The sequence below is a fragment of the Canis lupus genome, chromosome 10 (genome assembly GCF_003254725.2).
Source record: "Canis lupus dingo isolate Sandy chromosome 10, ASM325472v2, whole genome shotgun sequence".
Lineage (NCBI taxonomy): Eukaryota > Metazoa > Chordata > Mammalia > Carnivora > Canidae > Canis > Canis lupus.
Window position 1 is genome coordinate 23,726,379 of NC_064252.1, and position 24,995 is coordinate 23,751,373.

General features: G+C 57.0%; 1 protein-coding gene across 1 annotated transcript in view; it reads left to right on the top strand.

Moving 5' to 3' along the window:
- The first annotated feature begins 1,175 nt into the window (after positions 1 to 1,175).
- Positions 1,176 to 24,995, top strand: part of NFAM1 (NFAT activating protein with ITAM motif 1) — a 39,157-nt gene continuing 15,337 nt past the window's right edge. Inside the window, 4 exon segments of the mRNA XM_025457790.3 lie at positions 1,176 to 1,556; positions 17,488 to 17,774; positions 17,776 to 17,818; positions 19,213 to 19,325. Of these exon segments, the coding sequence (XP_025313575.3) occupies positions 1,457 to 1,556; positions 17,488 to 17,774; positions 17,776 to 17,818; positions 19,213 to 19,325 (543 nt within the window). The 5' untranslated portion in view covers positions 1,176 to 1,456.

Sequence of the window (24,995 nt, forward strand, 5' to 3'; positions counted from 1 at the left end):
AGCGTGAAGCAGATTATCTGTGTCTCACTGTGACATATGCGATCATGTATCACTGTGATGGATCAACAGTCAAAACCGCTGGGGTCCCCGCCGCCCCCTAGCTGGTAGGAGGTGGCTCGCGTTTCTGCGTCCTCCTCACCTGGGGGGGCAGTCCCCACCTCCCGGCCTCCACCCCCCCCACCCCCCCCCACCCCCGTGCTGCTGGTCGGAGGAAACGGAGGAAACAGCGTCCCTCCGGCCTTCAGGGTGCACGTGCAAAGCTGACGAGGGGAGAGGGTCCCCCCTCTGTGCCACGAGCGGGGCTCCCGTGGAGGTGGGGAGAAAGCAGGCTTCGCACAGCCCAGCCTTGGATGCTGGCCCCACGCACCTGCCCTGATCTTGAGCAAGTTGCGCAGCCTCTCGGGGGCACGGTTTTGTCTGTCGTCAAATTGGGATAATCGCATTCATCTCGAGGGTTAATGGGTTCTGCTGGAGAGGGGCGGTGAAGTGCTGGCATGCGCCCAAACGCAACCACATTCACCCCAGCCTCTTCTGCGGGGCCGGGATCCCCTCCACCCCCATCCCCTCCACTTCCGCGCCCCCTTCCCTGGGCCGCTCAGGGGCATGCGGGCAAATGTCTGTGCCCCCAACCTCACCCAGCTCGCCCGGGCTGGGCTCCAGAATGCCAAGGGTAACAGCCCAGGGTGCTGGGGGCAGGGGGGCGGTGGCCACGCCTTATCCTACCTGTTGTCAGTGTCTGCGTGGGCGGGGGGGCGGTGAGGAAGGGGGGGCGAGGAAGGGGGCTGTGGCTCCACCCGCTGAGGAAGCAATTCAGTTGTCTGCTGGTGGGGGAGGGGTGAGCTCAGGCTGAGGGAAGCTTCAGGAAGGAAGGACATTTCAGGTGGGTGAGAGAGGAGGCAAGTGCTGGGGCTGTGTGATGTGAACACAGTTTTAAAAGTTTCAGATGTGGGACGCCTGGGTGGCCTTTGGCTCAGGGCATGATCCTGGGGTCCTGGGATCGAGCTCCCTCCCCGCAGGAAGCCTGCTTCTCCCTCTGCCTCTGTCTCTGTCTCTGCCTCTCATGAATAAATAACCAAAATCTTAAAAAAAAAAAAAAAAAAAAAGTTTCAGATGTGAGCAGCTAAACCAAGCCCTAGAGTTACTCGTGGGACTCCTGCATCCCCTCGGTCACTAGTGTCTACCGGATGGGCCACCAGCTAGAAGGGCACCCAGGACGGGAGCAGCACACCACACGGGGTGGAGCAGGAAACCCCGGACTCCTCACCTGGTGGCCTGTGCCCACTGCCTGCTCAGAAAGTCCAAGGTCATTAAGGGGAGCAGACCGAGTGAGGCCCCGAGGAAGCAGAAGCGAGGCCAGGGAGGAGCTTTGTGGGAACTCAAAGGGGAACTGCGGCTGCCAGCAGGCCATCCCCTCCCGAGGACGAGAGGAAAGAGGAAGGCTGAACAGGAGGCCCCGATGGAGAGCCGGCCTCCGCGGCGGTGGGCCCCGCCGGCCGCCTCCTGGGGCCCCTGGCTCCTGGGTTTGCTGCTGTTCCCCTGGACCCTGCAGCTCACAGGTACGCTGCCTCCTTCCCACCAGCTCCCTGGCTCGCACATCAGAGCGGCTTTCATCTGCCGGTGCAGCTAATTCCTGGGGACCTGTCTCGGGAGATTTGCTGGTTGCGTTTGAACATTGCAGACTTCACAGGGGAAGCCTTCGGGGAGCCAGGAGATGTTTAGCTAATGCCTCGCCAAGGTGGCTTTTACAGGGGTGGGGGCAGCGCTCCCCCCTCCCGGCTGTGTTAACAGCCCTCCTCCCGCAGCCTGACCTCTGGGCCTTCAACACGGTATGGGGGGGGGGGGGGGCGTCAGGATAGGTGTGGGGCCGGTGGGGAGGGACAGCTTGCCCCCAAGGAATCTGATGGTGGAGTCACCGCGTTGTCCCTGCCAAGCGGCAGGGTCAGCCTCGGCCTCGTTCCCAGTGCTAACCAGGGAGACGGGGGTGGCCGAGGGCTGGCCAACAGAAGCATTGTGCCCTGGGACACAAAATTGTCACTATTGCCAGAAGGGGTGGCAGTCTCCACTTCCTGAAGTCACCCAGAGGCCACCTTATGTTATTTTATAACAGGAGCTTATGCCTTTCTCCAGGGCCAATGCTGCACCCCCTTCCCTGGTCCCAGATCCGCTCAGAAACTGGGTGGCCTGGATCCAAGCCAGGCCTGGGGGCATGTGCCATGGGGCAAGTCCATCCAGATCCCTGGCTGAGCAGGTTGGGGGGACACCCCCAAGGGTTTGCCTCACTGGGGCTGCCCTCACTGGGGTCCCTCCCTGCAGCTCAGTCCCTCCCTGGGCAGCCCTGGCCCCCTGGGGTTCCTTGGATCCCCCACCCCACCCTGCTGTGCAGCCTAGATGTTTTTCTTCCTATTCACCTGGTCTTCTCTGAGGCTTCCAGGAGGGCTCCCGACTCTGCTTCATCCTCTGCCTTTCATTTAATACCATAAACAGTAAAGATCTAGACAATGAGTGGAGGTCAGGTTTAGACCTGAGTCAGCCTGAACCCTAAGCCAGGACCCTTGGCAGTGAGCCCCAGGGCTCCTCTCTGGCTTTCTTTGTAGAGAACATTCCTTATGTGATGCCTGGGTGGCTCAGCCATTGAAGGCTGAGCATCTACTTTTGGCTCAGGTCGTGATCCTGGGTCGGGGGATCGAGTCCTGCATTGGGCTCCCTGCGAGGAGTCTGCTTCTCCCTCTGCCTGTGTCTCTGCCTCTCTCTGTGTGTCTCTCATGAATAAATAAATAAAATCTTAAAAAAAAAAAGAACATTCCTCATAGAAAAATTTCCCTCCCCCAGGGAGGCAAGAGCTGACTGTGGTCCCTACTGCAGGCTCCTGGGCTGGGCCCCTTGTGACATCATCCCCTTTCATCTTGCACACCTTGCGTCCCTTCCTGCCCCCTCCCAGAGATGGCCAGTGACGAGATGGCCCGAGGAAATGCAGCTTGTTGGTGACAGTGCATCCAACTGGGTCATTTCCAACTTAATTTCCCTCAAATTAGTATCATTTCTTTTGGCGTGGCCCCTCCTCCCCAGAAGGGACCCAGCATACCTGGGTAACAGCAGGCGGACCACACTTTGCGGGGACACTGCGCTAAGAGGCGCTTTTGTAACCGTCTTAACTGTAAATAAAACAGCAGGATCCTCCCCCCCCCACCCCCAGTATTGCAGCAAAGGTTGTACAAAAGAGAAAGTCTGCTCTTTCACAAGAGGTGAAAAACCCTCAGGGTCCCCTGGAACCTCCTGGAACAGCAGAGAGCACAGTCACTCCTGGTCCTGCCCCTGCCCTGATTCACTCTGTCTGTCTGTCCGTGAAGCGGAGGGACAGCGTGCCACTTCCCTGATGCGTGTTGGGTACATACGCCAGGGCATAATCAGCTTGCCTTTCCATCTAGGCGCTGATGTTCACCGCAGGGGCCTGGGCAGGTTCCTGATGTCTCTGCGCCTCAACTGCCTCCTCTGTTAAATGGGTGCGGTAGTAGGACCTCCCTGTGTCACCCCCTGAGACTGAGTGGTTCGGGCACGTGGACGGGGCTCAGAGAATGTCAGCTACCCTCCAGCCTAGCAGAGCCAATCTGGGGTCCCTGTGACCTTGCCGGTGGCCTCTGGCGCACTGTGGGATGGTGTCCCAGGACTGCCCTTGCTCCCAACCCTCCTCCTCCTGTCGTGAGCCGGGTCTCAGGCCCACTCCCCTCCAGTGTTTCGAGCTCTCCGTAAATTCTACTTTGCTCAAAGGGTCTCGCAGCCACTTGTGGTTTCGTGGGCAACTGCTCACCCCCAGAGGTGAGTCATCCGAACCCCAGACTGGGAGCTGCTCGCTGTGCATCTGCTCGAGCCCTGCTTCTACAGGGCAAGGGCTTTGGGGCCCAGCGGACCAGGCTCAGGTCCTACCTTCTTCCACTGCCTGCTGTGTGACCTCGGACAAGTCCCTTAACCTTTCTGAGCCTCTGCATCCTCAGCAGATGTCAGAACTTGGCCTTCCCAGAACTCCGGGCTGTATTTATTTCTCAAATATCCACTGAGGAGTACGGGTTCTAGGCCCTGGGGGGTGAGGGGACCCGGAGGTGAACAACCCTTACTCTCAGCCTGGTGCAAAGGCTGAGGCTCACCCAGAGAATGTGACCCAACTTGACCCAAGGAGAGAGTTACCGATGCAGGTTTGCTCCCTGCCCCCTTTGCTCCGGACTCAGGTGTCACAGCTCTCTTTGTTGTCCAAAAGATGTTCAGGAGCCTCCCGCCTTCTTTCCCGCAGCTCCGAGCCTCTGCCAGGATTGGCCTCTGCTTTTCATCTTTGTCTAATCCCAATAAAGAGCTTTCGAGGCAGGCGGAGAGAAGCACCTCTCCGCTGGAGGTGGGGCAGGGGGAGTGTTCGCGGGGGCCTGGGAGCGGAGAGGGGGAGGAGGGGAGCAGGTGGGTGGGTGGCAGGCGCAGCGTGAATAAAGACGGGGAGGTCAGAAGGCAGAGCCGGGGGAGGGGAGGGGAGAGGTTCAGTCCCACGTTGTCGGGAGAGGAGGGTCTCTGGGAAGCAGTGGGATGCGAATCCCACTGGGCTATCTTCCAGGTGGATTATAAATGCCTGTCAGGTAGGGGTTCGGATGCTCTTCTGGTTGGCCCTATTGTTATTGCTTCCTCTTTGTAAGCTGTCAGCTATCGTACCTATACAGCAAAGTACAATAAATATCAGAAAACAAAGTCCCGTGTGACTGCCACCCGGAGAATGCTGCAGGGTTCCGGAGCCCTCGGCCCCGTGGCCGCCCCCTGGACACCCCTCTCTCCCATCCCGACTCTTAGGGCAATTGCTTCCTGGCATCTCTTTATGGTTTTATCCCGTACGTGTCCCTGAATGATATGGATTAATCTTGCCTGGTTTTGAACTTTGTGTCATCAGAGAGATGCGGTGTATTCCTTTGTGACCTGCTTCTTTCACTCAGAGTGATTTTTTTTTTTTTAAAGATCCATCCAGGTGACAGTGTGGCTATAGTTTGTATATTTTCGTTGCTCATGAGCAGGGATCATAAACGGCGGCCCCAGGGCTGAATCCAGCCTTCTGCCTTTTGGAATGTCCTTGGAGCTAGGCGCGGTTTTTAGATTTTTTTTTTAATGGTTGGACGGACATCAAAAGAGGATTATTTCACAACACGTGGAAATTATACAATATTCACATGCCAGGGTCTCTAAATAAAGTTTTATTGGAACAAAGCCACGCTCATTCATTCATAGATCATCTATGACTGCTGTCACCGACATCGGCAGAGTTGAGTAGTTGCGAGAGAGACCATATGACCTGCAAAGTGTGAAATATTTACTACCTGGCCCTTTACGGAACACGTGTGTCAACCCCTGCTGCAGGAGTGTCCCTGTGAATGGAAATACTGCAATTTCTTTAGCGACGACTGACATCTCAGGTGCTTCATGTCTGTGGCCCACATGTGTCCGATGCCTCTAGGGGCATGTGTTCCCACGAAGGCTGCTTCTTCCCAGGCTGTCTGCCTCCCTGTGGGGACTGAGAGCTTCGGCGGGCTGGAAATGCAGGGTTCAATTTCTTGCTTCAATTTTTCAACTCCTAGCACGATGCCTGGCACCCAGAGATATGCCCAGGAGATACCAAAGAGAGTGGGATGGACTCAGCTCCTCAGCCACAGACAACCCCAGGAGGAGTTCCAAGAGGGTAGGACCTGGGCTTGAGTTGTGGGCGACTTGGCCATGTCATCAGCTCCCACTGTCAGGACACTCAACACACAGCTATGCAGGCCTCTTGCCAGGGGTATCAGGAAGGCACATCCAGAACCAGCAGTAGCCCTCAGACCTGGCACCAGGCCTCTCAACCTTGGGGACAGGATGCCTCTAAAGGAGGTGTGATGAACCTGGTGTGCATCTGCTCAACTGTGTGGACTGTGGAGAAGAGAATGAGGTCAGAACCCAGAGCCCCTTTGAGGCTCCGGGCCAGATCTGTGCTTGCTGCTGGTGGGCCAGGGAAGGGGGCACCACGTGAGCACAACCTAAGGCAAGGCAGGCTAGCTTCCCAGAGTCAGCAGAGGCATTGCCTGCAGCGCTGGTTATAGGGTCCAAGGCATATTTCTTTTTTTTTTTTTCTCGAAGGCATATTTCTGAAGGCCACCCGGCAACTCATCTCAAAATTTAAAAACTTAAAAGGGTACCTGCCCTTTGAAGATTTATTTATGAGAGACAGAGTGTGTGCACACACTTGAGCAGGGGAAGGGGCAGGGGGAGGGAGGGAGAGAGAGAATCTCCAGCAGACTCCCCACTGAGCAAGAAGCCTGACCCTGGGGGCTCCATCTCATGACCCTGAGATCATGAGCTGAAATCAAGAGTCGGCTGCTTAACCTACTGAGCCATACAGGTGCCCCAGCGTCCGTGCTCTTTGAATCAGTAACTCCCTTTTTGAACCAGACAACCTTTTGCACATGGACAATCCCTCATGGGTCCCTGGAGCACGACAGCAGACTGTTTTGCTGCCATCAGCTGGCCCCTTGCTGCAGCATAGCTCTCCTCCAGGCCCCCGCCTCGAGGGACTCCCACACCCCACTTTGGAGCCATGCTGGATGACTGCCTGCCCCTAAGCCTTTTATCCTGTTGCTCCCTTTTCCTGGAAGGGGTCCTCTCACTTGCTCACGTGGTGACTCCAACCTGTTGGTCAAAGTCAAACTCTGCTATCTTTTCTGTGGTGCCCACTCTCCTGGTCCCCCACAAACCCGGCCTGCCCTGCCAGGGCTTTCACCTTTGGTTCTTTTTTTTTTTAAAGATTTTATTTATTTATTCATGAGAGACATATAGAGAGAGGCACAGACACAGGCAGAGGGAGAAGCAAGCTCCTTGCAGGGAGCCGGACAATGGGACTCGATCCTGGGACTCCAGGATCCTGCCCTACGCTGAAGGCGGTGCTAAACCGCTGAGCCACCTGGGACTGCCCTCACCTGTGGTTCTGAGAGTCAGGAGCTTAGAGGTATGAAGGGCATGACAGCGCTCACCTGGGCAGGTAAGGGTGTGGACAGCACCAGGGAACCAGTACTCAACGTTGAGAAGTGGGCTCTGTGCGAAAAGCCAGAGAATGGGCAGAGAGAAGGTGCTGGCTGGGGAGCTCTGGGGGGAGGAGGAAAGGTCAAAGGAGGTGCCTGCAGGTGAGGGTCAAGGCCAGAAAGAAGCCAAAGCTTAGCCTCCAGGTGTTTGCTGACTTCCTCTTGCTAAGGGAGGGAGGAGGCTGACAGGAGGCAAGGACAGGGCTGGCACCGCAGAGACTGTGGGAGGATGGGGGCCAGTGAGTGATTTTGTGCCTGAGGGTGCTGGATCTTTGGGGAGAGAGAGATTTAGGAGAAGTCAGGATAAAAGTGATCTGGCAAAGGCGGCCTCAGGAGGAGTTAGTGTGTTGACACCCAGAAGCATTTATATTTGAAAAGGAGGCCAGAGGGGGAGGGGTCCCAAGCCCCAGAATGAGTCCCTAATGCCAGGGTGTTAGGCAGATAAAGACTGGAACTACAGTATCTCACTTGTTATCTTTCTTTTTGTAGAGGTGGGGAGGGGCAGAGGGAGAGGGAGAGAGGGAATCTTAAGCAGGCATCACACCCAGTGGGGCGCCCGACATGGGGCTCGATCTCACCACTCTGAGATCATGATCTGAGCTGAAATCAAGAGTTGGGCGCTTAACCACCTGAGCCACCCAGGCGCCCCCTTCTTGTTATCTTTCTAACACACATGTAATCCTGTCAATTCCCTGCCTGGCATTCTGTCCACCGAGGCTCCCCCTGGGTTTCCAGGACAACACTGGGCCCCTCCCCGTCCTCCCACCTCCCAGAGCCGCCCCACCACCACCCCTAGAACTCCCCTTGTGCCTTTTGAGTCCCTCAACTACCAATGGCAACAGGAGTCTTGTTTCAAGACTTCTAGAAGCTTCATTGAGAGCTTTTTGCACTTGAAACCCCCTCTCTGCACACCCCCCCCAACCTGGCTGCCTGCTAGTCTTGTATCAAAGTCCAGCTCCGTACAGTGAGATGTGGGAAACTCATCCCAAGGTCCACACCTGCGATGTCAGGGTGGCAGGACCGCAGGCAATTTCAGCGTTCTCTATCCTTTGCTGTGGTGTCTAGAACTTCTACAGTGAGCACGGTTCACTTACATGAAGAATTGTTGACCAGGGGCACCTGGCTGGCTCAGTTGGCTGAGCATCTGCCTTTGGCTCAGGGCGTGATTCGGGGTCCCGGGATCCAGTCCCACATCAGGGTCCTTGCATGGAGCCTGCTTCTCCCTCTGCCTGTGTCTCTGCCTCTCTGTCTGTATCTCTCATGAATTAGTAAATAAAATCTTAAAAATAAACAAACAAACAAATAAATAAAGACCCAGTCCAAGAGTCTTTGGCCCCTCCTGGAAACCTCTGCCCCCGCCCAGCGGGGTTGGCTCCCCTCCTCTAGGTTTCTGCAGACTCTGAGACTTCCCTTTGTCTCCCCACCTTCAGCTTTGTCAGAGAGCTCTGCCCAGTGGCAGGACGGCCCTCCCTGGCAGGACTTTGGGTGGACACACACTGCAGGGGGTGCCCTGGTGGGGTCTACCCCCTTGCTCTGTTTCTTCCACACCCATCCAGGGACGAGGACCGGGACCCCAACTCGGCCTCTTTGGTGCTATCGCCATCTCCACCCCATCCTGACACCCTTCTTGAGGGCGGAGGAGGGCATAAAGGGAGAAACTGAGTCTCCTGCAGACCACAGCCTCAAGCGTGTTGCAGAGTTTGAGAAACTTGCCTTTTCAAACCCATCGAAGGAGGCTGCTTTACGAATGCCAATCAATGCCCAAGAAGCTTCTACGTTTCTGGGACCAAACGTTTGACATTTCTGCACTTGGTTCGTGTCTCTGCGTGGCCACGGTGCACCCGGGGCCCAAAGTCTGGAGGCTCTAGAACGGAGCGCGGGAAGGCTGTGGCCATGGCCCCCGAGGCAGGCCGCGTCCCTCTGCATCTGTGTAATTCAGAGGTGTTGAAAGATGTGACAGCCAGCCTGATGGCAGTGTTCCGAGGGCATCGGCGCTAAAAGCCTCATAACACACTCTCTCTGTTCAAAGGTTGCCTTCCGACGCCTGCGACACGCTTTTCCCTAATCAGCCACTTGGCCACGCGCCGTTGTGTTTGATGCGTGTGTCCTGAAGGACTCACCCGGTTTTCTGCGGCACCTGGGATTCACGCTCAGGCACAGGCCGGAGCCCTGTGATAAAACCAGCACCCCACATCTCTGTCTCCCCAGCAGCCCTTCTTCAGATGGGCCTTAAAAAAAAAAAAAAAAAAAAAAAAAGGCATGGCTCTGAGAAATGCCAGCATTAAATTGGAGGGCAAAACTCCATGCCTAAAATAAAAACCGTGGGAACTGCTTTCTTCTGCAGCTGGGGAATCAAAGTGCTTTCCTTTAGAATCGACCCGAGTTGGAATGGATACCTTTGATCGGCACGTGTGGACTCTCACACCCTTGGCTGAGGATGCCGATGCTCATGCTCTGGGCCCCAGGCGGGCTGGCGTTCCAGGCAGAGGGGAGACCTGGGGCCCAGGCCTGGGCCCCGAGTTGGTGGGTCACAGGGGCTGCGAGGAGGCCAGGGCAGCCCCGGGGAGTGCGGGGGGTGGGAGGGAGGGCCAGATTCTGGGTGTGGGGGGTGTCGTCGCTGCGGTGAAGGGGGGGACATGGCTGGCCCTTTGGACACTTGGCTGGTGCTGCCAAGGGACGGGTCTGTAGAGGGCTCGTGTGGCCACTTGCTTCTGCTCTGGGAGCCACAGGCCCTCCTCGAAGCTGTTCCCCCTTAAGCTGAAGGGTCAGTTCTGATGAGTACCTTGGTCTGAAGATACCATACGCTGCTGGACCTGTCTGCCTATTAGATAACCCAAATCTAGGGAAATGGCTGCTGAATTTTTTTTTTTAAGATTTTATTTATTCATGAGAGATGCAGAGAGAGGGGCAGAGACACAGGCAGAGAGAGAAGCAGGCTCCATGCAGGGAGCCCGATGCAGGACTTGATCCCAGGACCCCAGGATCATGACCTGAGCCAAAGGCAGATGCTCAACCGCTGAGCCACCCAGGCATTCCTGGCTTCTGAATTTCTAGCTCCCTTTAAAGGGGTGCAGCTCTTTCATTTGAGAAATGTTTTCTTTTTCTTGCTTTCGGATTTAAAAATCATGCCACAGAGCAGGGGTTAAGAGCATGGGGGTAAGGACCCAAAGGGACCCAGCTTAAAATCACATCCTCGCCACTGACTGGCTGTGCTTCTGGGCAAACCTCTTCCTTTCTCAGAGCCTCAGTTTTCTCATCTGTAAAAGGGGTGTGTGTCCCAGAGATACCAGTGCTTATCATCACGTGGCTTAACAGCAACACCTGAGAGTCAATTCAGGGCAGGGGACCCATGTACCCCGCAGTGGCTCAGGAAGGAAAGGAGTCCTTCAGATGTAGAGGGTGATCCCACAGTCCTGGGAGAGGAAGGGAACAGGAGGACTTTCTGAGCAGCGGGAATAACGTAGGCAAAGGCTGCAGAGCCTGGCAGGCCTGGCGTCTGCCGGATAGTGGGTGAAGGGGAGCTGGAGGCATAGACTGGATCTTCCAATCCAGGGACTTGCAATTTTTTTTTTTTTTAAAGGTGATCCAAAGTTAAGGGATGCATGTTATAGTATGACCCTGTCTGAACCTGGTTGTATGACTGTAACTAGAGCCAGAAGGTCACAAAAAGTACCCTTATTACACACAAAATGCTTCCTGTTCTATTTTTTTGAACTGCTTGTCCTCACCATGTAAATTGATTTCAGAATCCTTCCTGGGTCTCCTCTGGTGGGCACCCAGCAAGGTCAGCAAGGTGTTTGTGGTTCCCTCGGGAGCAGCGCCAGGCAGGTCTCTGGCTGCGTGGAGAGAAGCCTGGATTCTGGAGCTGGCAGGTGGACGGGGGGTGCGTTGTGTAGGGTGTGGGGAGGGCAGACAGGGTGGGCATCCTTCCTACATCCAGGCAAGTTCTTTGATTATGAATCTCTCCCCCCAGGGACTCAGCATGTGGTCCCTGGGCCAGGGTGGGAGTGGGGCACCCCCAGCCACCTCTCAAGAGCACCATTCAAATGGCCACAGATTCAAAAGAAGAACCAGAAAGGGAAGGATCTGGTGCCAGCAGGTGGTAGACGGAATCTTTCCCAGCCAGGGACACAGACAAGCAGGATGGGGGAAGAGCAGTGGAGGCTGCTGGGGGGACGGTCCTCTGGGCTCAGAGCTCCTGTACTTACACACTGAACACCTGCCAGGGTAGCCTTGAGGACCAGGCCCAGGGTCTGCACCCCAGGGGGTCACCCACTCCCCTGCGTCCAGGCCAGGCCAGGGCCCAAGGTGGTAGACAGGCTGTCATGTTTGGAGGCCACTCCATGCTGCATGTGCCCTGCACTGCAGGCCTGTCACTTACGTGGGACATTTGCCTTTCCAGACTCAGTGAGGACTCAGGACTCATCCGACTCCCTTGCCTCTTTCTTGTCACTGGGGAAAGGCAGCCTGGCCCTGTGGCAGCCTCTGACTGTTCCTGGCTCCTTTTAGTCCCATGCCAACCGTGTAAGGTTGGCTTTGTTGTTCTCCCATTTTTCTGGGGAGACATCAAGCTTCAGAGATAGAAAGCCACCTGCCCAAGTTTGCACAGCGTTTGGGTGGCAGAGCAGGGATCCAAACCCAGGCCTGATGCCTCAAGAAACTAGGCTTTTGGGACACCTGGGTGGCTCAGCGGTTGAGCATCTGCCTTTGGCTCAGGGCATGATCCCAGGGTCCTGGGATCGATTCCTGCATCGGGCTTCTTGCAGGAAGCCTGCTTCTCCCTCTGCCTGTTTCTCTGCCTCTCTCTGAATAAAGAATAAATAAATTTTCAAAAAAGTAGAAACTAGGCTTTTCCCAGGCACCCCTCACCCCCATATATCTGGCGGGGTCCCAGGCTTTGTAGCAGTCCTTGGAGCTGCTGAGAAGTGAGGGATGGAAGACACGCCTTCCCTAAAAACACTCTCCTGCAAAGCAGCATAGCCTGCGCTGCCCTGGGGAACCATCTGTGCTTGCAGTGGGGAGGGGTGGGGAGGACGGGCTTGGGGATGCCCTAGGTGTCACAAGCTCGAGGGCAGGGCTGGCCTGGGGTGGTGGCCCTGAGGAACGAGGTCCTCTGGCTGGGCCTGCTCCTCCCCTTCCTGCTCTTCCCTCCTGGACTGCACCCACCAGGGGGGCCCTCTTCTCTGCGGGGCACCATCATCCACATCCACGCAGGCCCACGCTCCACCCCCATCCCCACCCCTAGCCTTCGGACTCTCCCCGCCCCTCCGGCTCCTCCTTTCTCTCCTTCTGCGCAGGAAAGAGCAGTTACATGAGCAGGTGGGGGATCCACCTGCCCGCATCCCCTCCTCCGCGCTGCCCTCGGCCACCTCCAGGCCCTCTCCCTGTCAGGCAGGGAGCTCGTGAACTGAATGAACCATCTCCCTGCAGAAAACAAGCCAGGCTCCTGGCTGCATTTTCTTCCCTGTACCTGTCCTGGCCCAGGCTGCACGGAGAACCCACCCGCCTCCTGGAGAATTCTCAGCAGAGCAACTTTGTGTTCCTCCTGGGGCCCTTTAGGCCTTTCATATCGGGGCCTGTGCCCCAGCGCCTGGGGGAAAGCCCAGCCACCCTGGCCTATTCCAGGCACTCTGCCCTGGGGTCACTCACAGTCAATACCAAGTCCTGGTTCTCCTTTCTCTAACCAGAGGAACAGCCAAAAGGCTGAACTTTTTTTTTTTTTTTAAGATTTTATTTAATAATTCAGGAGAGACACAGAGAGAGAGGCAGAGACGTAGGCAGAGGGAGAAGCAGGCTCCCTGCAGGGATCCCGATGTGGGACTCGATCCCAGGACCCCAGGATCACGCCCTGAGCTGAAGGCAGACCCTCAACCTCTGGGCACCCAGATGCTCCCCCAAAGGCTGAACTTGATGCATGCTGAAGGCGGCATCTGGGACCTGTGTGAGAGGAAGAGGTGAGGGGCCTCTTCCCTTCTTCCCCCCAGACCCCCTCCCGGTCCTTCCCTGTGTCAGCTGGGTGGAGACAGGGGACTGGGAAGGAGCAGGGAGAGGGCAAGGGAGCCCTGCTGGTCAGGTGCTGTGGATAGCTGGCCCTGTGCTCTGGGTCCTCGCAGGGCTTGCAGTGGACCCCCTCTCGTGGGTCACTGGGGTGTGCCATCCGGGCTCCTGTGGCTCTGCCTCCCTCCAGGAATCCAAATCCCCCTGGTCCTCCTCCCTGGGCTGTGTATCCCTCTTGGAGGCCCATGAGCAGAATCTAAGAGGATCCCCAGCCAGCTCACTCCGTGCTGACCCACCTTGTTCCATGGGGGACATACCCCTTTGCCTGAACAAGGGACAGAGTGTGATACAACCGCCACCAGGTGCGAGGTGGGTACCAGCCACTGTGCATTCAGGGGACACACTGCAAGCTTGGGAAGGGTCCTGGTGAAGCCTCTCTGGGTCTGGGGTGAGAACTAGGCACAAAAGGCAGGCCAAGTGACCCCTGCTCTCTGTCATGCGGCCACCTGGCCACCAACTGTGAAAAGACGTGGCTTGTGCCAGGAATCCCACGAACCCGTCTTCAGCAGCTGACGTCTACGGTGCTTGGTGTCACTGTGAGGGCTCCCAGCCCTGTGCCAGGCCACACTCGCCTAAGTCTGAGCTGCTAGCCCTGGGGGCTGGTTTTACATTCTCAGCACAGGCAGGCCTGGGCTCAGATCCCACTCCACCACTCGGGAGCTCTGGGCCGCTGGGCCTCTAAGACCCTCTTGGGTCTTTTGTCTGCAAAACGGGGCTGCAAATGTTGTCTCAAAGGATTGTTGTGGTGTTTGGTTGACAGAGGGCTTGTGTCGTGCCCAGCCAGAGTATGTTTTTTATGTATTTTCTTTCCCTTCTATGCTCAGGCCATTTCTGGCCCTGCCATCCATGCATGTGCTTGCTTTCCGTTCCCTGGTGACCTCCAGAGCTCCAGGTCACCAGCATGTCCCTTCTCCCATAAGTCCTCCTCCCACACATCCAGACAGGATTAGTAGTACCCTCCCTATGAGCCCTCCCACCCCTGGCTCCCTCTGCTTCTGTGATGCCAGGGCAGGGAGCCCCTCCAGGCCTGGGATGGGGCTTGTGACCTAACTGGTACTCCTTAAATGTTTGTTGGGGGTTCAACAAATGGTAGCTGAAAACCATTTGTGGACACGGGAGTTACTGTGGATCTGTCTATAGCACTGAGCCTTAATGGGGGGGGACACTTAGCAGCCAGCTGGAGTAGCCTGCACCCCAGAGTGGGTGTGTTGGAGGCTCGGTCTAGGAGGGGAGTGGGAGCTGGGCTGCAGCGGTCCCAGCTCTGGGGTGCTAACACCCTCCAGAAAACAAGGGGCAGTGGAGACAATGGGCTGCAGCATCGGGCCCGAACCCAGGCTCCTGTCGGCCACGGCAGGCCTCCTTCCCTCTCATTTTTTACCTGCTGTCCCTAGACTGGTTGTTCCTCCAGATCGACAGAGACTGCTTCCCTCCTCACTCTTGGAGTCTGTGGTTTCTCCTGAGGTCTCAGGCTCTCCTCCAGGGCAGATCCGAGCCGGGGCCACATACTGCCATCATGATCCTAACCCTCTGACCTTAAAATACTGAATCCTGGAAGAACACAGAACAATAGTCATCTAATTTTATAGGTCCCCCAAATTGTAAAGATTGGCTTAATCACACTGACACATTCCATCATTTTCTAACAAGATACCTCAAATGCAGAAAATTTTTTAAAAAGATTTTGCTTATTTATTTGAGAGAGAGAGAGAGAGCATGAGCAGGAGGGGCAGAGGGAGAAGCAGACTCCCCACCGAGCAGGGAGCCTGACAGTGGGCTCCACCCCAGGACCCCCAAGATCATGACCTGAGGTGAAGGTAGATGCTTCAGCACGAGCCACTCAGGCACCCCATAATGCAGAGAATTATTTTCAGACAATTGGATGGGTATCTTCCTGCCAGGACAAACAGGAAGGTAGCCTTGCAGTCCTGATGGTGTCCAGCCTCCCTAGGCCTCCTATACACACGGAGGAGAGAAGCAGGAGGCCCCAGGGGAGGTGGAGAGGCCTCCGTGCCAGCCCTGGTGGGTCACTTTCCTGGTGGCTTTGGTCCAGTTCCATCCTCTTGACCCCCAGCAGGAAGCACCGGCCTGGCTCCGCCTGCCTGGGCCGCCTGGACAGCCACACCAGAGAATGTGGCTAGAAGTCAGGGTGCTTCCCGAGCTGAGTCTGGGGGACTAGGTAGGTGGTGGCCAGGTGAAGAGGTGGGAGGTCCAGGCAGAGGGGCCTGCAGGGGTGGAGGCAGAGGGGGAAGTAGCCACTTTGGGGAGGCAGGGAAGGAGGCGGCCTTGCTGGGCAGGGCAAATAACATCCATCTCAGCCCTCTGGCCCCTCGTCCTTACTTGGGGTCACACAACCACCCCTTTCTCCACCTGCCGCATCCCAGCCCTGGCCGCCGCATCTCAGGCAAACCTCAGCCCTGAGTCACTGCTCCTTGTTTTGACGACAGATCGAACGTGTTGTCATAGCTAAGCCACAACAGCCACCCTGCAGTAGAGCCAGAGACACAAAGCACCTGTGAACTTCTTCCTGTCCCACCCACCACAGGAGCAGGGCCGTGGGTGCCAGCTCAGTGGCTTCTCCATGTGTGAATATCGTCTTATTATTATTAATATTAAAGATTTTATTTATTTATTCATGGGAGACACATAGAGAGAGAGAGACACAGAGACACAGGCAGAGGGAGAAGCAGGCTCCCTGCGGGGACCCTGATGCAGGACTCGATCCCAGGACTCTGGGATCACGACCTGAGCCAAAGGCAGACGCTCAACCGCTGAGCCCCCCAGGCGTCCCAGCATCATCATATTAATGCAGTACGAGGAAGCCAGTCCGCTGGGACATCCGGCCGATTCCCTGGAACTGTCACCGCCTTAGTTCTTTGGAGGAGGGGCAATCTCTTTAGTTACTTGATAGGAATCTCAAAATATCAGTGGCCAGAGCTTCAGGGGATTGACTGGTTTAGAGGGTCACCTCTGTCCTGTCCCCAAGTCTTCCAGAGGACCTGACCTCACCCAGTGCTCAACAGAGGAGCCCAGAGGAGAGTCCAGCCTGGCCTCACGCCGGCCCCGCATCACGGGCAGGGGGACCCGCGCCTCCCCTTCCCCAACAAGATAAATCTAGCAGCTCCCTCGAGCATCTCAAATGCATGATCTCCTCCCGATTAACAACCTGGCCGGCGTGTTCTTGGCTGCCTGCTGCTGACCTCAATTTAGACCTGTCTGCTGTTCGGCCGCGGGAGCAGGAAGGTGGCAGGGGACGAGGCCCGTGTAGGCTGAGGGGGCCTGTGGGCTGAAGTCTGGGGGTGAGAGGTGGCCGCTGCTGACTCGGGCCTGGAGTCCGACTGCGCCTCGGGAGTCCGCAGGAGGGTGGAGGCCCGGCCCGGCAGGGGCTGCTGTGGGCTTCTTTCTTTCTTTCTTTCTTTCTTTCTTTCTTTCTTTCTTTCTTTCTTTCTTTCTTTCTTTCTTTCTTTCTTTCTTTCTTAGATTTTATTATTTATGAGAGACACAGAGACAAAGAGGCAGAGACACAGGCAGAGGGAGAAGCAGGCTCCATGCAGGGAGCCCGACGTGGGACTCGATCCCGGGTCTCCAGGATCACGCCCTGGGCTGAAGGTGGCACTAAACCGCTGAGCGACCCAGGCTGCCCTGCTGTGGAGCTTTCAAATGGGTTTCCCAGGGGCCTGTGATGAGGACGGGTGTCCAGGTATCCAGAGAGGAAGGAGGCTCCCACAGACCCGCCTTTGTAACGGTCATCGAATGTTCTGGTTGTGCCCAAAACGGCTACCTCTGTGTTGACAAAGTCTTCTCCGAGCTCAGATCCGGGGCAAGGTTTGTGTCTGCTGATGCCTGCCGTGCCTCCTCCTTCAGGCTGGGGAGAGCCATGGCTCCCCTCTGTGTGTCTACTGCCAGGGAGTTCGTCCTGCCGGGAAGGGTTCCTTTATTTTGTCTCCGGCCTCCTTGCTCTTTACTTCTCATCCTTCAGCAGCTTTGGGTCTTCTCAAACTGGTGCTTTTATCCAACGTGGCTTCTTGGCCTTTGAGCAGAAGAGCGGTGAGGAGTGTGGGGTCTGGAGTCTGCCTGCCTTGGGCAGGGTTGTAGCTCTCCTCAGTACCTGCTGAGAGATTGAAAGCTAGCAGCTTGACCTGCCTGACCCTCGGACTCTTCCTCTCTGTGAAGTGGAGCTCTGACATATCTGCCTTGGGTGTGTTGGGAGATGGCAAGTTCTATGTGTAAAGCACCTGACCCAACACCTACACTCAGTGACTGCATGAAAGGTGTGAGTGTGAGCTGAGGGCCTCGGAAGGCAGCAGAAGGGCCTCTAGCATCCTGGAGGGTAAGCTCCCACTCTTTCCTTTTCCTTCCCCTGCAGGAGGGCAGTCGGTGACTCACAGTGGTGACCCCATCTTGGTCTCCCTGGCCAACAAGGCCGTTTCCTTCAACTGCAAAATCACCTACTCGTACACCCCAGAATTCAAGGACTTCACAGTCTGGTACTTTCACGTGGACCTCAAGAGCCAGAGGAGCCTCAACAAGCAGGTTAACTGCCCACCCACCCAGGGCAAGGAGAACCAGACATACACCCTGCAATGCCAGGTCACCCTCAAGCTGCCCAATGCTTCAGCCACGGGCACCTACTACTGCTGCGTGAACTGGCCAAAGGTCCACAGAATCAGTGACTGGCGTCTTCATTCTGGTCAGAGGTGAGGCTTCCGCGGGGCTCCTCCCAGGGCTAAGGGCCCAGAGCTTTCTCACAGCAGCATTTGGGGCACAGAATCTTAAAATGGGCAATGTCTGCCTCATCTGCCAGCTTTGGCAGAACAGAACATTGTCCTCGGGGGGCCGCTGGTGGTGCAGGTGTGCCGACGTCTACCTTGATCTGGGAAGGGCAGAGGCCTGGGATACAGATCTGTGTCTGGCCCCCTCTGGCAGGTGCCTGAGAGGAGTCACCAGCACCTCAGGCTCAGCGTCCCTCCTGGCACCATGTGTGTGTGTGTGTGGGGGGGCAGTGAGTACACAATTGGGCTCGTGCACATGTGTGTCTGCGGCAGCCTGCGATCGAACACTTGGCTCATGTACATATGTCTGGGAAAGGTTCCTAGTTTCATCACATCCCCAAAGGAGCGATGACTGTAAAAAGTTATCATCAGCAAAGCCATGATGCTGTGACCTGCCCCTGTGCTTCCCACCAGTAGGGGTTGGGGTTTGGGAACGCCACCGAGCTGGGCTGGCCAGGGTGTGCTGTGGGCCTGGGCTTCATGGCTTTTATGGGGAGAATGAGATCCTGCGGGCAGGGGCTGCTGTCTGGTAATAGGAAATGTTTGATAAATAACAGACATGGATGTGCCTGGCACGTGGCTGGCACTCTGCAGTTTTTTGTCAGCCAGATGGACGGATGGATGGAGGAGGGGGGCGGGGGAGGGATAAAAGGATGGATGGCTCAAGGGGAGGGGCCGGGCTGTGCCTTTCACCTACCCCTGGTACAGGCCAGCCACCCGCGAGGCCCAGTCCAAACCCATCCCCCCGCCCTCAGCACACCTGCGCATGTGACCATTTCACGTGCCGAAAACAGAAGGCCCCGAGGGATGACGTGACTCGCCCAGGGTCCCGCAGGCAGCTCTCAGGGGGCTGATTCAGCCCAAGGCAGGGACACTTCAGAAGCAAAAGCTATGGTCCTTGCCCCGAACAAGAATCAAGACAGCAGGGACCACTGAGTGGCCCAGCGGTTAAGCGCCTGCCTTCAGCCCAGGGTGTGATCCTGGAGACCCGGGATCGAGTCCCGCATCGGGCTCCCTGCATGGAGCCTGCTTCTCCCTCTGCCTGTGTCTCTGCCTCTCTCTGTGTCTCTCATGAATAAATAAATAAAATTAAAAAAAAGAAAAAGAATCAAGACAGCTAACACGGAAAAGGGTTTCACCAAAAGCGAGCGTGGGAATGAGGAGCTTGGTAAAGGTGGGGGTTTGGGGGGTTCCGTGTTGTAGGTGGAGTCCTGGCTAAAGGAGAACATAGGAATTAGGGGCCTAGGGTTTGGCGGGGTGGGGAGCAACCCAGCCTTTCTCAGGTGATTAACCCTCTGCTTCCCTGCAATCCCCCCTAGACACAGGGTACCGAGGACCTCCACAGAACTCCCAGAAGCTCCTGCTCCTTTGCTTCACTGGCCTCCTGACTGCGCTGAGCATCCTGGTCACAGCTCTGCTGCTCTGGAAGAAGGTAGGGGATGCACACGCACAGCAGCGCTGCCCCTCCACCTCATTCACTGTGGCTTCGGGGTACCTCCTGGGGAGCGGAAGGGCCACCCACCTGCCCCCATGGTGTCCCCGTGGGCCTTGGTGAGGGGGCCTGCGACAGGTGTTCCTCATGGCCTCTTACACCCCCGGCCATCCCCATAGTGGGGCCTGTGCCGCCAGCTTCCACTCCCCAGGGCCTTTGGATCTTGTTGCACAAAATCAGGGCTCTTCAGCCATTTCCAGGTCATGGGTCCTCATGAGTACTCAATGGAAGGCTCAAGCCCCATTACTGGCCCGTCAGATTAGGAGCCCCTGGCTAGGGCTTTCTGGATCCCCAGCACCCCAGAAGAGAGGAAGAAGCATTTCCTAAGAGCCACTGTCTACCAGGCACCCTGCTATGTGCTCTCCTCCGTGTCCCACCGTGACTCCGTGAGGGAGGTTTCTTCCCATTTTACAACCCTGGAAAGCAAGGCCCAGAGAGGTGGTGACTTGCCCAAGGTCACACAGCAAGCACAGTCAGAATCAGGGCTGGAATGCAGGTGGATGGGTCCGGCTCTACACCTGGCTGATTCCTGCTCGGCTGCGGTGACACCAATGCAGGGAGAGTTGTCTCTCCAGTGGGATCTTGTCACTCTCATTGTCACCCACACCTGTGGTTTCTTGTTCGATGCCGGCCCTCCACGCCAGACAGTAAGTGCCGCGAAGACAGAGGCCACACTGAGCTTGTTTCCATGGCTCCGTGCATGCCCAGGCATGGTCAGCACTCAGTAAATGTTGGGTGGAAGAATGCATTGCCCAGGGGGGTGCCAGGTTCTGCCCGGCTCTGGGGGGGAAGATGACCAGCACGGCTCCAAGCTGCCATTAGGACCCTCTGTCCTGGCTCCTTTTTTTTTTTTTTTTAGACTTTTTTTTTTTTTTTAAGATTTTATTTATTCATGAGAGACTCAGAGAGGCAGAGACATAGGCAGAGGGAGAAGCAGGCTCCAGGTCGGGGGCCCGATGTAGGACTCAATCCCAGGACTCCAGGATCACGCCCTGGGCCAAAGGCAGGTGCCAAACCACTGAGCCACCCAGGGATCCCCTTTTCTTAGATTTTATTTATTTATTCATGAGAGACCCAGAGAGAGAGGCAGAGACACAGGCAGAGGGAGGAGCAGGCTCCCTGCGGGGAGCCCGATTCGGACTCGATCCCAGGACCCCAGGATCAAGCCCTGAGCTGAAGGCAGATGCACAACCACTGAGCACCCCAGGGGTCCCTGTCCTGGGTCCTCGGAGGCTTCAGTCAGACCCACTTGGGCCAGTACTCCACCATCTAGGGACCAAGAGCTTCTCTGCTCCTTGCCAGCCTTAGGGGCTAAACCTGGGGATCAGCTCAGTCAATGAAGGCCCTGAGTGTGGGAGAGGCTCCACACCACCACGGGGGTTCCATGGGTCAAGAAAAGCTCAGCCCTTGCACCCAAAGGGCTGGTCCCTATTTACACCCAAGGAAGCCCCCCCACTTAGATGGGAATTCATGTGTTCACTCATTAAACACATATTGAGGACCTACTAAATTCCAGGCCCTGTTAGGCTTTGGGGTTCCAGCAATGACTAAAATTGATCCCCAAGAAATTCCTGCCTTCGTCAAATTTGTATTCCAGCTGAGGGGAGACAGACCATAAACAAACGTATAAATAATTAGCATAACGGACGTGGTCAGTGTTGAGGGGAAAATACAATAATGCTAAGAGAGGAGTGAGTGAGGGAATGGGGGAGCTTGGTGTCTTTAATTAAGAGTCAGGAAAGGGGGCACCTGGGTGGCTCAGCAGTTGAGCATCTGCCTTTGGCTCAGGTCATTGTCCCGAGGTCCTGGGATCGAGTCCCACATCGGGCTCCTCACGGGGAACCTGCTTCTCCCTCTGCCTATGTCTCTGCCTCGTTGTCACCCATGCCTGTGGTTTCTTGTTCGATGCCGGCCCTCCATGCTAGACAGTAAGTACCGCGAAGACACGGGTCTCTCATGAATAAATAAATAAAAATCGTTTTTTTTTAAAGATTTTATTTATTTATTCATGAGAGACACAGAGAGAAGCAGAGACACAGGCAGATGGAGGAAGCAGGCTCCACGCAGGAAGCCTGATGTGGGACTCGACCCTGGGACCCCGGGTCAAGTCCTGAGCCAAAGGCAGACGCTCAACTGCTGAGCCACCCAGGCGTCCCAATAAAAATCTTTTAAATAAAGTCAGGAAAGGCCTCCCCACACTGCACCTGGAAGGAGGGGAGCAGGCAGACGTCAGGAAGAGTGTGCCCAGCAGGGGAACAGCAGGTATGGGTGCTCTGAGGCTGGAGCTGCAGAGTCCCGCATGGGGGTGCGGCCTGAGCTCAGGGAGCAGAGGCGGGAGGGGAGGGGCATTGGCTGGTTGTACTCTAAGTGAGTGGGTGGTCCTGCAGGCCGTGGGGAGGAGTGAGATAGGATCTGATCTCCGTGGACCCTCTGGCTGCTGTGAGAGTGGGGAAGGGAGACTCCATGAGGAGCTACATTAGTCCAGGCGGAGGTGACCAAGGCTGGGACGAGGGCGGCTTCTGGGGAGGTGGCAAGCAAGGCAGGTTAGAGGCTGAAGGTGGGGCTGCTGAGAGTTGCTGAGGAGGCGACACAGCACTAGAGCCCACGGGCTGCGGGGGAGGGACTCCAGGTAGGTGCCTCCAGCTCAGGACCCGCTGAGGTGGGTGTCAGGGAGACGCCTGTGGATGGCAGAGGCAGCCCACGGTCAGAGGGCCAAGGACTTGGCTGAGCCACACACATGGCCAGGACACGCAGGCCTGAGACTTGAACCTGGGCCTCCATTCCCCACCTTGCCTCGAGGCTGGAGACATAATCACTCCTCCAGAAAAGGCTCCAAGGTGAGAAAAGAAGGTGAACGTGACCCCTTGATCTGCCGTGGAACTCCGGAGGTTGCCTTGCTGCCATCTGTGAGCCGGAGCCTGGTGACAAGCCCAGTACCCCTCTAGTTCCTCTCCTGTCCTGTGATCTGCCTTGGGACGCCACAGATGTGGGGCGTGAACTTGGCGTGACCCGCTCATCCTGCTGACAAGCTGCAGAAGGAGTCCACTCTGCTCTGCCCAGGAGCAGGCTCTGCTATGAGGTCCTGGGGGGGCCGTGCCCCCTCCGCGGGCCCCCGGCCCCCTGCCTCTGGCCTGGTCACAGGGACCACTCAACAGCGAAAACAGAAGATGATGGGAAATGCTTCACTGGGCCTCCCGTGTCCCGGGCTGAGGACAGAGCCCACTCGCCCCTGGGCCCACCTCAACCAACACACACTGAGCACCTACTATGTGCCCAGCTTGGCTCTCACCCCCCAATATATCCCCCCACCCCCACCTCACTGCTCATCCCATGCTGGTAGCAGGTGGGACGGCTCTTGATTTGTCACTCAGTGAACATCTGCGGAGCAGCTACTGGAACTTGGGTGTGGACACAGGGACTGTGCTTCGGGCAGGGGTCATGAAGGACCCACACTCGGTCCATGGACCCCCACACAGGCTAGGTGCCTTCCGTGGGCATGAAGCCTCCACTGCTCTGCAAAAACAGGATTGTAATGACTGGATCTTGGGGTCCTGCAAGGCCAGGGAGGCACCTGGCACAGAGTAGGTGCTCAGGAAAGTCTGGCGAGGAGGAGGGGAGGGGGTGATAGCCCCAGCCAGACTTCCGAGCCCAGCACCCCCCCCTGCTGCGGGACTTCCACGACTCCTGGCCTCTCTCCTTCCAGGAATAGCTCCTGAGTATCTAGTACGTGCCAGGCACCGGGCTACATGCCAGACACCGTGGAAAGCAAGACAGATGCAGCCCCTGCCCTCTCATCAAGCTACAGCTCTCTCTGAGCCTTGCTTTCCTCCTCCAGAAATGGGGATAAGGGTGGATCCCCGCTCCACCCCCACCTGGAAAGGGTGGAAGAGAGCATTTATGAGGCACCAGCTGGGTGCCTGACCCAGGGTGAGAGGAAAAGCCTAGACACTTCCCATCTCCCTCTGGGCACCTGGGGGCGGAAGCGAGGGTGAGGGAGCGGGCCCTTGGAGAGGGAACTCAGAAGCTGGAGAAGTGCCCAGAGCTCCCTGGAACCGGATCTGAATTTGGGATGTGGACCTTGTGGATGATGCTCCAGCGTCAGAAAGCCCCTGGCAGCCCTTCCCTTTGCTCGCCAGCATGCTTTTTGTTTTTGTTTTTATAAGATTTTATTTATTTATTCATGAGAGACACAGAGAGAGAGAGAGAGGCAGAGGGAGAAGCAGGCTCCCCATGGGGAGCCCTATGCGGGGGACTCTATCCCAGGACCCCGGGATCATGATCTGAGCCAAAGACAGCCGCTCAACCGCTGAGCCACCCAGGCGCCCCTCGCCAGCATGGTTTGAATGAGGTGCAGGAACAGAGTTTGCAGGCCCACCCCCACCCCCGCCGGTGACCAGGCCAGGCAGTCAGCCCTGGGGACTGAGAGGAGGCCAGGGAGGAGGAGGAGACAAGGAGGGCTCTAGAGGCACCGGCGGCTGCGGGTAAATGAATCGAAGCCGGTTGCTGCTGGCACAGAAACAGCAGATGGTTCCTGCGTGGGAGAAGGCCGGAGGGCTCCCACCCCAGCTTCCCAGGGCTCCCACCCCAGCTTCCCAGGGCGGCAGCCTCCGACCTTGATCGCCGACCCGTGCTCATTCCCTAAGGGCACCCTCCTCCCCTGCACACTTTCTCCCTTGCCTGCAGGACTCCCAGGCAGTCCTGTGCTGGTCACCTGCCTCGTGGTGGCCTCTGGCCATCACAGGTCTGAGGTCCCTTCCTCGGAGCGCCCCCCCCACTCTGCCTACACTCCCCAGTGATTGTTCTGCTCCTGGGGTGACGCTCCTCACCCACCCCCTACCCCCGCCCCCCGACACTGCCCAGGCCTGTCCCTGAGCCCCAGACCACCTCCACCCTGGGAGACCTATGGGCACCCGCACCCACTGTCCCGGGCACCACTCTTTAGCATCCGAGTCAGCCCTGCCCAGGCGAAGGGTGCCAGGCCTCCAGAGGCTCAGGCCAAAATCCTCAGAGTTGCACTTGGCTCCCTCCCAACCCCCCTACAGCCCTGCCCCCAGTCGGTGGTGAAGGATACAGCCCTCTGGGGTGGGGGGGGAGCCTGACACACGCTAAGCACTTGTGGGAGGAATGGCTTAGTAAGTGAGTGCTGAGACCTTGGAAGAGGAGTGGGGGTGGGGGGCAGGCTGTGAGGTGGGTGAGGTGACAGTATTGCTCCCATTTTACAGAGGGGGAAACTGAGGCTCTGCAGGTTTCCTGAGCTGCTGGTGGCCACATTGATTGGTTTATTCATTTGAAAGTCACAGCTGGAAGGGCAAATGTTGATGACAGGGAACGAGGTAGCCAGGGAGGGCAGGGCTGGATCCTCGCCCATCACAAAGTGCACCCATCTGATTTTTCGAGGGGGGCACCCCCTGTGTGCCACAGCCCAGGCCTCTTCTGCACTACCCCCCCCAGCACCACTCCTGGAGATCTCTTGCCTCCTCCTCTTAGCAGCCCTCCCAGCTCGCAGCCCACTCCCCAAACTGACGGCTTCCCTGCGCTCCGAGGGAAGACACTGTGGGTCCCGCCTTCTGTGGCAGTGCCCTTGCCAGGCTCCCGGCTCACCTGCTTTCA